General features: G+C 39.7%; 1 protein-coding gene across 14 annotated transcripts in view; it reads left to right on the forward strand.

Annotated features, from left to right (window-relative positions):
* The window catches only part of LOC140557578 (ERC protein 2), a 247,306-nt gene that overhangs the window by 16,953 nt on the left and 215,407 nt on the right, over positions 1-14,946 (forward strand). For 10 of the 14 annotated variants that reach the window (XM_072682120.1, XM_072682123.1, XM_072682127.1 and 7 more), the window contains exons 3-4: positions 742-765; positions 1,100-1,528. In XM_072682120.1, coding sequence (XP_072538221.1) covers positions 742-765; positions 1,100-1,528 — 453 coding nt within the window. The remainder of the gene's footprint in view (positions 1-741; positions 766-1,099; positions 1,529-14,946) is intronic. The other 4 variants (XM_072682124.1, XM_072682128.1, XM_072682130.1 and 1 more) reach the window with 1 other exon arrangement.

Raw genomic sequence — 14,946 nt, forward strand, 5'->3', positions numbered from 1 at the left:
GCAGGGAAATCAGCCCTTGTTGCCCATCCCTTCCCTAGAAGTATATATATATATATATTCAAAGGCTGTGAGCTTTCAGGTGTCATAGGAAGGACAATGAACATTTGACTGGTCTATGAATGAGTACTTTTTGAAGTGAAACGTCACTGCCACCTATTGGAAGGCATGTGCCTTGCACTACTCTGCTATCTTGAGCACTGCATTTGGTCTGTCGTGCACAAATATAGCACTCCGTGATCTCAGTGTGTGTCTTCTTTTTTCCATGTTCTCCAATATAAAACATTTTCACACAAGGATTAAACCTAGTCCTGGTCTAAACTACAATCTCTAAATTAAAATTCCTTAGTTTAGGCCAACATTTGTGAAAGAAAAGCACTATTAGCAATTGAGTTGGCCTTACAGAGTAGTAGCAGCAGGCGTAGCGTTTCCACTTACCCTTCCAGGAACCCTCCAGGAAGCCTAGGCAGGCTGTACGGATGCTTAATACAGATTAAGCGTAACCATTTAGCCAGTAAAAATGTTCTTGGTTCAAGCAAACAGTATAACATACTGGATTAGGTTTAAAAGTGTTAAGTTCATCTACTTCTTCCTTAAATTGTGTATTTTAATTTTCCTGCATATTATCATAATCATACAGCTTGCATGCCTTATGTTATTTTATTTGCTGTCATGTTTCTGCCCATTTGTGAGAAATCTTTCCTTTTTTTCCCTGTTTTTGCAACATACCATATTGTGCTGCAGTTTTTGGATTCTGAGAGACCTCAGGTTTGTTTGTCCTGTTTATTTGCCTATTTGTGTTGATGCCCCGTTTCCAAAATTCTGCATGTTAGTAATTTAATGCAAAGTACTAGTAATGCTATGCAAATACATGTCATGAATAAAACGTTAAAACCTACCCTGTCTGTAATTTCCGGTTTGCCACTGTGGTAACAAAACCATATATAGAAATGTACATTAAAATGTTTTTTTAAGAAAAAAAAGCTTTTATTCTGTAAATTATGTAAATATTAAATTACAGGTTTTTGATATCGCTGTGACATGTATGCAGTATGCAGCTGCGTATCTCTTCCTGTATTTTAACATATCTATCACTTTACAGCACCTTCAAATGACCATCCAGGCTTTACAGGAGGAGTTCCGTACCCAGAGGGATTTAAATCAGCTACTGCAGCAGGAAAACCGCGGAGGTCCGTCTGACACCACATCCGATCGCTTCCCTGTTCTGGAGCTCACGGAGGACAACTTTCATCATTTACAAACTGAGCATGAGCGGCAAGCCAAGGAGCTCTTCCTTCTCCGGAAGACTCTTGAGGAGATGGAGCTCCGCATCGAGACCCAGAAGCAGACTCTGGGTGCACGGGATGAGTCTATCAAGAAGCTACTGGATATGCTTCAGAACAAAGGCCTCCCAAGGTCAGGGCTGTCTGATGAAGAGGCTCTGATGGTCAGGCGTGTGGCTGAGGAACAGCTGGGCCATTTGGAGATCATTTTGGAGCAGAAAGAGAAGGAGAATATACACCTGAGAGAGGTAAGTTATGATGATTCGGCTTAGCTACACCCATTTCTGTATAAGGAAAATGATGCATAACCATAGCTTGGCCAAATACCACTGCGATACAAAGAGGAGTTTGCAGAGTAGATTGGTAAAGTGATAATGATGATGAGAAATTAGATTTTAGATGCGTGTTTTTGTTCCAATCTGCCTCCTTAACTGCTAGAGGTTGTGTTTTTTGAAACTTGCCTAATGCTCAGTTAATGACATTTATTTTCTAATTGTGTTTGATGTTGAATTCAAAGCTGGATTGCTTTGGTGTTTCTTGCACAGTTACTTTGGAGCTTACTAAAGGATCTCAGGAAGACCAGGACAGGATTTAACCAGCATCAGTTCTTATACGGATACATACGCATGCGCACTTATCTGAGCCCATAGGCTTGTATTTTCTAACAGGGCTGTTTTTTTTTTTTTTTTAATAGCTATTGCTTTGCAGCAGGGAAAGGTGCAGCCATCAGTCTTCAAAACACACATTGTGTAGTACTACAGAAAATGATTGTACACTTTTACTATATACTGCTATTAAAATGCCTCCTCTACCAGATTGGGCTTAGCCTCCGACCACAAATCTAGTTATTTGGTGAAATTCAAATGCAGTAGAGCTGTCCCTTTATAGTTAGTATTTGCCAACTTGCTTAGACAAACCCTTTCATTCTCAATCAAATTTGTTCTCTCCCTTACTTACATTTAGTAATACATTGTTTTTTATTATTAAACTCAGATTTACAAGGCTTAGATAAATCCATTTAATTTATCTTTTCAACTGCCAAAATATGCTTATCTGGTTGGCCTTCTTAGCCTCTCTAAGAAATTGTTTATCCATCTACAGATATACAATTGAATGATATAAAACTGCATTTAGGATTAACTATAATTACTCTGGCATTAATTTACAATATAACAGTCTATGACTATTACTGATGATAATAATATGATTGGTTTAAAATACTGAAGAGGAATATAAAAGCTAGGAATATAAAGAGTAAGGACTAGAAACGACAAGGAATGGACGTCAAATCTAGATCTGCTGCGCCATTCAAGGTGGAAAATTCACACAGGAAGCTAACTTCAGCTCTGCGAAAAGAATAACCTTATAACATCCAACTTCTCCGGAATGGAAAACTTACTAAATATGTTAACAGGTTAATAATGGTTTAGTAATTTGCTGCAGCTGCAGACTCCTAAAATCCCAGAGTAAATTTTAAGATATGATGGCACTGCTTGGTAATGAGAAAATGAAGGGGAGAGCTAAAAATGGTTGAAGATGGTTTAAGGATACTCTGCTCACCTCTGTGGAGACCTAGCACTGAACCTGACTTACACAGCACTGCTAAATCTGTGCATCTCTGCACTACTCTCCCTCCTGCCGGTTCTAACAGAGGGATTGATGGCCTAGAAATAGCTCTGAGCCATGCCGCTCTGAAGAGGATGTTTATTCTTACCCACTAAATCTCCTTAGCATTTAATTTCTTTAGCTCTTTAGCCCAGTCTCTAGCAGTCTCATTTCTGCTAACTCTAAGAATGAAACCTCTCTTCTCTCGATCCTATTTAACCTGTCAAACCCTCAAACCTGTTGTTGCTGGCATTCCTGCCTTGACTGCTTCATCATCTCCTGTGCAAGAAGAGGGTTTGTTTTTTTAAGTGCATCTTTGAGAATTGTCCTTTTGTGAAATGCCGTAGTGTGGTTTTAGACGTATTAACCGTCAGTGTGCGTGTCTGTTTTGGGGAGGACAGCAACATGTGTTGAGCATGAATACTGCTGGAGGTGAGTCAGTAGCTCTGTGTGCTTGCTGAGGATGTAGTGTTGTATTTATGTGGTGGATAAAAACAGCTTGTCCTGGCAAATGGTCTTGATTAATGAGGGAAAACACTTTGGACTGATTGAGAGAAGTGAGGGAATGTTGTTTCTTTACTTCTGTTGAGGAGAGTACGAAAGAGTGTATGTGTGTCTGTGTGAATTCTTCATTAAAGCTTGATGAGACAAGACCTATTTCAGTGTAGCCTTAAAACTAATAACTAGCTTCTTAATCGACCTCACTGTAGGGAAGAAGTTTTATTTTTTTAATGTCCAAGTGTGTATGTCTGTAACCTTACATGCACTTGTCAGCAGTTTTCCACAATCAAATAATAGTCACTGTTAATCTGTTGAATTTAAGCAGCTACTGTGGAAGCGTAGTAAAAGTCTAGCCTTTTCTTTACTCCTATTATTTACACTCCATGCTTATTTTTTGGCTTAATGGTACAGTATTTACATTTTATCTTTTTTAAGGCAGTGGGTCTTAAACTTTTTGTCTTGTGACAGAAAAGCGGATCAAGTCTTGCAACACCCCTCTTCCCTAAACCCAATAATATTACTACTACATCTACTACTACTACTACTGCTAATAATAATAATAATAATAATAATAAATACATACACTGATTCAGCTCATATTGCCTCACAAAAGTTACTACTGTTCTATGCCCTAATTTTCTTTAACTTTCATAATTTAATATTATAGGTGGGCCTGCATAGTGAAACATAAAAGCTGGATTCTTACCCTGTCAATGTGTGGTATTCTGCAGTTGATAGCCGGAACTCATTCAGTGTTTTTGTGGCAACAGAAGTCTGTAGTATCAGACAGCAGGTCATTGCTAGAGGAACAAATAAACGGTTGTCGTAACATGTCATATATCTTCAGAGTTTGCATATACATACAGTTTGCATATACATACATACACATACTAAATGCAAACTGTATGCATATACATACAGTTTTAGCATTTAGCATTCTCCTCTAAAAAATTATTTAGCTCAGAAATCTCTGCTCTCCATGCTGCCTGTTTAGTGCTGCAGCTTTTCTGTTAAAGCGTCTACTTTGTCTGAGAATATTAAATGTCCTATGTATTACTATGTGAATATATATATATATTTAAAAAAATGCATGCAGCATTGACTAAAGAAATAGTAAACTCTACTAGAACTGCAACTTAAAGCTATTTACATATTTATTTAATAATACACTCTCTTACTGCACACCCTAGAACATTTCATTATTCATTGTTCATTCATTATTCATTGTTTACTGTGCATATGACCATATAACAGAGTGCTGACTTAATTAGTCAGTTATGATTTTATTTCATTGGAAATTAAGCTGAATATGTTATAAGTCAATCTAATTATTTTAGAATAAATATATGTAAATACATATAAATAGTTTTATATGAATTCTAAAGCAGGTAATAAAATGCTAAACAGTCACAGCTTCTAAAAATCCTGTTTTCAGTAACCTAGAACATAGTTCAGAAACTATTTTTCTTTTCAGTTGTGTCTATATCCATTGTCTAGCTTTAGCTGCCCAGGTGTGTTCACTCTTCCAGTTAATTATTTGTCAAAAGGCACCAAACACACTGATGCACCACAACGAGGCTGAGAGAAAAAACTAAATAAGTACATAAATAATTAAGAATACAAAGGCAATAGCCTCGGACCACTGTGGCTGCCCTGGCATGATGTAATCTGGCAATGATTGGCTCTAGTAAGACACCAGTCATTTATATACGCTTATGTCAAATTACATATTCAGATTTGCGCTTATTTCTGCATGAGGGGCCATTTTAATTTTCATTCGTTCTGTATGTGTGGTTGTTTGCTTTGTGAGGTGCTAAATGTCACCTCTGAGTGGCACGGCCGCTTTGCCTGTCTAGCTTGTGTGAATGGGGCCTTATGCTTATGCCTGAGGAACAGCGTGAGTGGTGAGGGGGTAAGTCTAGAGGGTTCTGAATGGACATTACTGCACTGTGTGTGAGAGAGAAGGGTAGAGAATGTAAAAAGGCCTAGGTTTAAACAGACACACCACACCATTTCTAATCAGGTTAGTGGTGAAAAAAGAAGGCAGGAGAAACAGTTGATGTGATCAAGTGTATTGTGGACATTGTGGGCATCATAGCCAGGTTTGCCTATTTAATAAGACTTAAATGGCAGTACAGTGTATTGCTGTGTGTGTGAGAATGAAGTGGAGGTCTTGGCAAGCCATGCTGGCGTTTAAAGTGGTAGTTAATGTGAGAACCCCTGAGAGTAGTAATTACTTTGTCCCTGTACCCCTCACTCCTTTCCTGGCCTGTCTGCCCACTCATTTCGGTACACTACTGCCTTTGTTTATATAGTCTGCATTTTCATATATTCACAATATTTAGAATAGTTAATGACAAGTAACTGGACATAACTATTAATGAATGACTTGGCCTAAAAAAACATGTATGCGATTGAAATGGCTACTTCCATCTGTCTATACCTAAGGCTACTGCTGCTGGTCGAGTGCACAGCCATCAGGCTTGAATCAAACCCACTGTTCATGAATTGAATTCTTTGACAACTACCCTCAGTCTGTACGTTAATGACAACTCCTGAGTGTGTCATTCTGGTGTGTTTTATTAACAGGTGTGTGGTCAGTTTGTTTACATGGAGGACCGGTTTGTTAGTTTTTTCTAATGCACTTAGAAATACTCCATAATACAAAGTATCTACATGGATAACCCAAAACATTAGGACCTAATATCGCTGCTGTCCAATAAAAGTTAGTTTTCTCCAGCATCTGCACCCTGTAGCTGCTCTGCACACTGTGAAAATAATACTGGATAAATGGACCAATGAAATAAATGGCTCTTATTTTATATTGACTTAAGTTAAGACATGGTTTTCATTGGACGGCGATGCTATATTGGACTAGTATGCTATTGGTCGCTCTTGTGTGTAAGACCTCTATAAGACCTTTGGGGTGCCCTGTCCTCACCAGGATGTTGAACGTTGCAAGTTGGTTCTGGGTAATTTAGAGGTCAGGGCACACCTTGCAGTCTTTGGACCCAGGATTTATCAGCAAAACATTGTCCAGAGAATCGCTCTCTTTCCACCATCTTTAACCTTTTTCCCAAGGCCATAAATGTCCCACAGGTATCCAGCAGCCCTCATAATGTAAAAGACAACAGGACCTATCAGAACAGGTGATCTTCCATTGTTCTGGATATTCGAAATTCGTTGTCTAGCAAAAACAACTTGGCACTCAGGTACTTCATGCCTGCTCATTTCTCCCACACCCCGACATCCCAGTATACTGTATGACTAATCAAGTGTTTGAAGACTGCAAACAAGTGCTATCAGGTTAGCACCAACTTGACTGGAATTAGACAGCTGCATAGGAATGAGGATACCATAGGAGGACATTTTTCCCTCCTGTGAACAGTGTGAATGGCTGAAAGGACTGATTATTAACGCAGCAGGGAATGAGAGGACTAAGGTCGGTTTAACTTGGCGATCTTTGACTGATCTCATTTGAATATGAATGTCATACCATATTTTCTTCATATCAAACTGCTGGAACTCTGCCATTTCCTCAGTGTTTTAGACAAAGCTGAAGCTGGTTTATTCGGCAGCTTCTTATTCAGTTTTTCCATTTTACCTTTAATTGGACTGCAAATGCTGTAAACGTTGTGCCAAGCTAAATAGAGCCAGCGAAACCATGAGAAATGACTAGACTCTCCAAGATTTTTTGCATATTGTTTCAGTATCTGTATAAAAATCATAAAACGAGTGGAAATGAACACTGATTAATGCCCTTGTTGGAGCGCTTCTACAGCTCCCAACAGCACACCTGGTGTTGCTGGTACTGAAATTTGCTGTTGTAAACAAAACAAGCCTGGTGCTTCTATGTTTTTCTGACTTATTTCATTTCTTAATGCAGCATTTGGCAAGAATTTGTATTTTTTGCTCCTGGGCTCCCTCCACTGGTGGAGAGTGTAATGTCCCACCACTTGGCACACAGGCATTTTACATGCTGAGAGATCCAGAACTGGTGTTGAAAGTGCATGTGTAAGTTCAGTGTAGTTCTACAGCCAGCATTTTTTGTGCATTCTTGATATGTAGAGCTTCAGATATGGGATAAAATATGTCTGAGAGGCCCCTGATTTATCGGCCTGGATGGTGTTTTTAATCAAATTTTAAAACCCAAACATATTCTTAAAAACAGCAGGTTTGAAGTAGTTTTTATGATAACCCTGACCATCAGCTATAGCTCATTTCAAGTAAAAAAATATTGCTACCTGTGAAAAAAAGCTAAACTGCCATAACATTTAGTGATGTGCTAATATTTAAGGAATGAATCCCTGGTGAAATATTATTTGTATTTGTCTTTATATGGACTGCAGGAGGATATGTGGAGATACTGTGGTAACACCATTGGAGCATGCAGGGATCTGTTTTCAGCCCACATACTTTATGTAAATGGCCAATATTTCTAGCCAATCCTAAGATCTGGTCTGGTCATGATTCATATTTTGTGAGTTGCTGCAGCATTGTGTAAGGCCCCTTAGGCACAGGGACCTCATTCAACCACTAGGCACTAGGCATAAGTTTACCCTGTGCACGACTGCCGAAGCCCATCGCTCAGCCCAATACAGTGAGTATCAGAATACAGCAGAGCTAACAAACACAGCCCACGTCATTCTGAGCTACACAGTACAGTTCTCTACACGAATTCACATGCTCTCACAGCTGGTGCTGGATGATTAAATGTGGTTGATCCCCAAAAACACAAAGCATTACAAAAGCCTGCATGGTGATGCATTACCAATTTTAACAGGAAAGGTTAATGTGGCTTCCAGCCTCGCCATTCATTGGTGATTGGGATTTCAAGCATGTTTGGATTGGGATGGGGGTGCTGTTACAGATGTCTGGGACTGTTGGAGTGAGGACAGGAGTGTATATATTGCATGTGCAAGACAGCCTTTTAACCGTTTTTAATTAGCATGTTCACAGCAGTTTCAGACTTTCCAGACGAGTTTCTTTGAGAGTTGGATAAGTCATTGCATGTAAATTATCCATATGAATTATCATATGATCTGTATAATATGATTACAAAACTTAGCCCCAGAATTTCCTTTTGTACTTAGTAAATAGCAAGTTATATATAACATGTTATATAATAACACATCCACAGGATGGAGTAGAAGTATAATCCCAGTTTGATTATTTTGTCCATATTGTGTAGCTCTAAATGTTATAGAATAAGCTGAAGTAATTCATTTGATGTACATTATTACATGAACCTTCACGGGTATTGGGCCTCAACACTTGCACTCAAACTACTTTCGCTGAAGACCACAGGGTGGCAGTATTTGATCATTCTTTTGAGTTTGATTTCACTTTTCACTGGCATTGTCAAAGAAACCACAAACACATTTCCATGTGGTGTGTTCTATGTAATTTACAGCCTATTTGCAGAATAGCACTAACATAGTTACACCACTTGGCATTGGTATAATTTGACTAGTGGGTATTTTTTTTCCTGTATCATTGGTTTGCTCGTAAAGCAGCAGTTCTAACAATATGTTTCGGCGTCTTTGAACCATGTTTTATTTAGTTTGGTTAAGAATTAATTTAAGCTTTAATCTTCATGCTGAGTCCAAAAAAGCTTTTTCAGCTGAAACAGCATTTTAGCTGCAATGACAAACAAGGCCTTTGGCTACAAGTTTGGTGTGATGTTAAGCTATGAACTTGGCCCAGTCTTGTAATCCTGCACGTGGCTTTCTCTTCCCTGGACTGGTGATATCTTGCTTTCAGCAAGTCTTTTCATGCAGCGGTTGGGTTTCGAAGAACAGATCAGTGAAGTGTTTACACAGCACGTCTCTGAGTAACCAGCCCCAAAAAGAGTTTTACACAGAATCGGTGTAAAAAAAAAAAAAAACTCAACATATGTCTTAATTTGAACCACACTGTGGAAAACCACAAGAGTGGCTTAAGATCAGTTGCAAAACGCAACTTCTGTCAACAGTGCCCATGTCCTTTGGGGCCCCTGGAGTCTTTTCTTGGGGTGTACTTGTTTGCTTTCCTGCTCTCAGGAGTGTGAAGGTGTGAAGGCAGGCGTGATATGTTTGTCTCTCTTTCACACACTCGCTCACATAGGCACATATGTGGAAAGTGGTCAAAGTGGAACCAGGAGCTGATTGACTTTACCCAGTTGCGGGGTCTCAGCGGGCCGTAGAAAAACACTTTTCAGCGTGTTTGTGTGAGTGTGTGGGGAGAAAGAGAGCTAGAGAGATAGAGGCAGATGAAAGGAGAAAGTAAGCGTGTCTGCAGAGTGTTTCAGGCTGAAGACTGTACGCTGAGAGCCGTTTCCGCAGTTATCAAGGACTTTGTCACCAGCTGACTTCTGTTTCTTACACAGATGACAAACAAATAAAACATCAGCTGTAAAAGACATGTATTAGTACAGTTATGCACACTTGTAAATTACTGGTAAATAAACTCCTCTCATGTGAAAGTGTTTAAAAATGTATCATAGCTGTCGTGTGTGTGTGTGTGTTTACCTCTTTTACTATCCTGTTAGAACTATGTCCTGAATAAGATTGGACAGCTTGTTGAGGGCATTTTTGCTGGTCCTCCCTTGAAAACGTGCACAGCTTGATGTTTGTTGGAAAAACTGAAAGAGCAGAAAGATTGACTTTTAGTTACTGAGGTTAATTTCAAGGGTTAGATGTAGGTACAGCATCACTAGGCTACTGTCAGTGGGAGTCCTCACAAGTATAGTAAGACCAATGTTTGTGTGTGTGTATGTGTGCACCTCGTGTAGGCCACAGTTTGCTGTTCGGTGTCGTTCTCAAACTTAGAGAGAGAGAGTGTTATGGTTTCTGTCTCTCTCTCTCTCTCTCTCTCTCTCTCTCTCTCTCTCTCTCAGTTAATGCATTGTGCTGTAAATGTTAAAGCACAAAATGATAAACATGTATATGACCACTATGGCCACACATGAGTCAGAGGCAATTCTAGAGCTGACAGGTGCCCCTGGTTTGCTTGAGCTGAGCTAGCTTGCTTTCACTATTCTTGCTTTTGTCTCTCTTTCTCTCTGTCTCTCTTTCTGTCTCTCTTTCTGTCTCTCTTTCTGTCTCTCTTTCTGTCTCTCTTTCTTTCTTCCTCCCATTCATTGTTCACCTCTACCACTACCAACCTGTAAACGCAGCTGTGCTTCGGTCTTAGGACGTAGAGTGTGTTTTTCCCCAGTGGCGGCTCTTTTTTCTTGCTTTTTCTTTTTTTCTGGGTTTTAATCTTTTGGTTTGGAAAGTCTTGCGGTGCTGGCAGCGAGACCGATGTGCAGTGCAGAGGTAAATGTTCCATTAAATAAAAGCTCTCTCTAGTGCTTGTCCGGGCCTTGTTTTTCGGAGCCGACCTTGATGTTCTTGGCGGATTCAGAGGGCTTTTTTCCCTTTTTTCCCTCCTTTCTTCTCAACCTGACTGAAATTTCAGAAATGTCACTCACCATACTCTGATGAGGGAAATGTGGGAACGCTTACATGTCAGCCAAGCTGTCCATTAGAGTCTCTCTCGCTCTCTCTCTTTCTTTCTCTCTCTCTCTCTCTCTCTCTCTTTCTCTCTCTCTCTCTCTCTCTCGCCCGTCTGTCTTTCTTTTATCATATCCAATCCATTCTCAATTCTCTTTTTCTCCTGCCGCTTCCTCTTAGACAGAGACATTTCTACTCACCTCGTGTTTGGAATGAAAGGCCAAAATAAAGTGTGTCTGTTCACTTTTAAAACTAATAGTTGTGATTCAGCCTTCTTGCAATCTAGAAATGCAAGATGTGAGAGATTCTGTCTTGCACTGAGTGTGCTCGGAGTGCTTGTGCATTTGTATACGTGACTAGAGCTTTATAGGAACAAATCCCCTGTTGGATCGGCCTCTGGTGATGTGTTAAGAGTTCTCTGTCTTTTACACAAGGTTTTCCCACGCACATCTGCTCTCTACCTGCCTTCAGCAGCAGCCTGCCTTTTCATTACTGCAGACACATGACTGGCTGGAATCTCTCCTCTCCTCTCCTCTCCGCTCCTCTCTTCTTCGCTTCTCTCCTCCACTTATCACTCTCCTTTTTAAATTTTCTTACATTTTTCTCCTTATAAAGGTTTCTGTTTAACGTGGAGTCTTTAGTATTAGTGTTACTTTTGTGTCAGAATGTGTATTTTAGAAGCAAGGGGGTGTGGGGGTGCAGGATTGTATCTAAGGTAATTTATTTAATGTCTGACCACTTTAGACGCATATCTTAAAAAGAAGGAATAGATTAGTTGTTTTGTTCTTGCTGCTTGGAGCCTTCCACTAACGAAGACTTTTAGCTGTAAATGTTCACTAATGGAAATACCACACACACACACACACACACACACACACACACACACACACACACACACACACACACTCCTGAGGCTGTGCATACCCTTCATGGTCTAATGGTTGTACAGAATGCTGGAGCGGAAAAGTTTATCAGGACAAAATTATCCTTCACTTCAAACCCCCCATAATAATGTTTTTTTATTCTTCTTTTTTTCCCTTAAATGTGCTCTAGCTCTCTCTCTAAAGTGCATTAACACATTATTTCAGCATGGCCCCTGCCCCAACCCGTCTCAACTTTAGGTTGTAGCTGATTGGTTAGTGCAGATTTGAAATTTGTCCTCCGGGCATGTGGTTTCCTTTCTGGCTCTTTGGTCATTTCCTGTTTAAAACATGGTGGCAGTCATTACTGTGTAGCCGGCGGTGTACAGTACTGTAGTTCAGGCAGAAGTAAGGACTCTACTTTGTACTGAAAAATGAAAGGAATAATAACTGAATGTGTTTTAGGGGAATTGCTTTGTGTTCGTTTCAGTACTGGTGTCCTTCAGCTGAAGAACTGCAGTGCAGCTAATCTCAGGATTCTTATGCAAATAAATGTAGCTTAGGTTGGACGATGCATCACTTGGGTCTGTCTTGGGCCTTTTCAATGACCTCTACATCCTATATTCTGCGTGTGTGCGTATATGCGTGTGTGTGTGGCTGTAAGCTTACTGCTGGTGAGAACAGATCTACAGTATAGTATATCTAGATTTGCACAATGTAACACACACACAGACAGACAGACACACAGCCACACACACTGCCAAAAAAGGGGATTACCCATGTACAAAACCCCATCTTTTCCCCTTCCTGAAGCTCTCCCTGTGCGTTTTTGGCGCAGCTTCTTTGAAGACCCCTGTGACAAGTGTAATCCGTTTGATCTGGATGGGTCGAACCCATCCTGACAGGCCTTAATCCTCTCTCTCCACTCCCGCGCTAACACGACAAATACATCAAGCCGCCCTGCTCCGTCTCTGCCAGGCCCCAAACGAGACTTAAACGAGACAAAAGCCAGGAGGAATCCTAAACAAGGAGATCTAACCCAGATCTTGCCATCATCGTGCAGGTGGGCCAAAGCCTGCAGGAACAATGGGAACCTCAGAACCTGAACTTTGACCTCCTGGCTAACAAGGATTTGATTGGCACGTTGGCTTCTTAAGTGGCAGGGCACGGTAAATCCAGGTAATCGTTGCTAACGGGATGGGTTCATAGACAGAGAGGGGGCTGTGTTTTGGAAAGTTGTGTTTTAGAAGGATGTGACGGAAGTTTAAAGCACTTGGGTTCTGAAAAGAAACACACAGGGTTCCTTGCAAATGATCTAAGAGCAGTTGTGCAATAAATGTGTGTTTATAGTAAGCTTTTCACTTCCGTTAAACAAGATTTAAGGATTAAGAGTCTGAAGCTACTTCAGCTGTGCACAGTATTTTAATGTCTATCAGTTCAATTTAAAATAAAAAAAACAACAACTCCATTTTCTCAGTTTTCTTTGGTCATAATAATATTCTTGTGTTTTATTTTTAACAAATAAACAGAAAGGTTTTACTTGGTGTTTCTTTTTAGGATTTTCAATATTTTACTCATGTTTAATGTTTTTTTTTTGGTTATATGGAGCATTTTTTGTTTATAATTGTGGGGAATGGGTGCATGGTATGAACATTAAATGCAATATTTGATAAAGCTGCTCAATATCTTGGGGTAGATGTTGAAGTCGGCGTGGCTGTTTTATAATTGTTTTAGAGATGGACTGTGTTTTTGGGTCCGATACCATTCACCTTTCAGTTTGATCGGTCGATCACTGATGTCAATCGAATGCGGGCTGGATACCACATTAACCTTTCCAGGCAGATGTGGTAATGCATGCTCATGTAAGGTTTTGTTAAGTTCTGTGCATTCGTCTCCCAAGATGAATTCTACTTCTGCTTTTTGGAATCATCTACATTTTAAAAGTTGTCAAACTCTGTAAAGAGTCTTTGCTAGCTCTGCTGTGTTCTAAAACTCACTGTATTGGGCTGAGTTATGTTAAAAGTCTTTACTCTGCCTCCCTTTTGAGGCATGCTATTTTTTACATATTATACAAATATGTGTATTGGAATCAGATTGAGTAAAAAACACATGTAGCAGAGATTTCAGTGCTGGCTTTAATAGGGTTCTACAGCTGTGAGTGAGTTCTGTATTGCTATCTAGCAATTGAATGAGGATCTGCAGGGTCCTATGACCTTGCACAGTGTGCAGCAACTCTTAAAATATGGGTATTACAGTATGATCTGACCAGCTCTCAGGATAGGCTAAATTATCGGCCTAATTACGGTGAATTGTTGAAACTCTGATGATGAACTTTGAATTCCTTCATTAGTGTATTCCTGTGAAGCATAAAGCATGGTGAGACAACACATCGATTTAGTAGCTATGCAGTAGGACTGAAATATTTTCATATTATATTAATACAATATATCGTAAATTAGGGATGTCACAATACCAGAATTGTTGGAATTTACCAGTACCACTGAAGAAGATTATCTGATTCTTGGTACCAGTTTTTATACAACAACAAAAAAAATAAACAATTTGACTTAATGTATTTCTACACAACTACACAATATATCATGATATATTGCTTCATTTTGGTTGATAAGATATATTTCTGTTCATTTTACATCGATATGAACAATATGGAAGCCAGACAAAAACTGCCTACAACAGATTTCTTTACTTACAAACGCCTGAAAAAATGACTTTGCAAGTATATAAAACGTATGTACATAAAGTGACTAAAGAGTAAATCAGTAGCCTACAAAATCACTTAAATTGGGGGAATAAAATTGCAGAATTAAGAAATGTTAATACTAGTGTCTGGGTACGGTGTGGTACTTTATGCTGAGTAGCGAACAGCCACTAAGGTTCAGCTCAATATTCTGTAGTCATACACAACACTGAGCACCCCAACATTTAGAGTGAATGCAGTCTAAAGTAGGAGTTTTGTGGAGCACCATATCCAAAGAAGAAGAAGTTGAAACATTCACCCAAGCTTCCATACACCTGCTCTTATAATTTGTGTAGGGTAAACTTGATTTACGAAGCTCCGGTAAAGCTAATGCATTGGGTGTTAGTAAGACGTTAGCCACAGAGCTAACCCAGCTAAGCGTCTGACAAGCACCTGACGAGTCTGGTGCTTCAAGTGTTGGTTTTCCCTTCCACAGACTGGTGAGAGCAGACGTATGAGTGGATGTG

Source organism: Salminus brasiliensis, chromosome 6 (assembly GCF_030463535.1).
Source record: "Salminus brasiliensis chromosome 6, fSalBra1.hap2, whole genome shotgun sequence".
Taxonomy (NCBI): domain Eukaryota; kingdom Metazoa; phylum Chordata; class Actinopteri; order Characiformes; family Bryconidae; genus Salminus; species Salminus brasiliensis.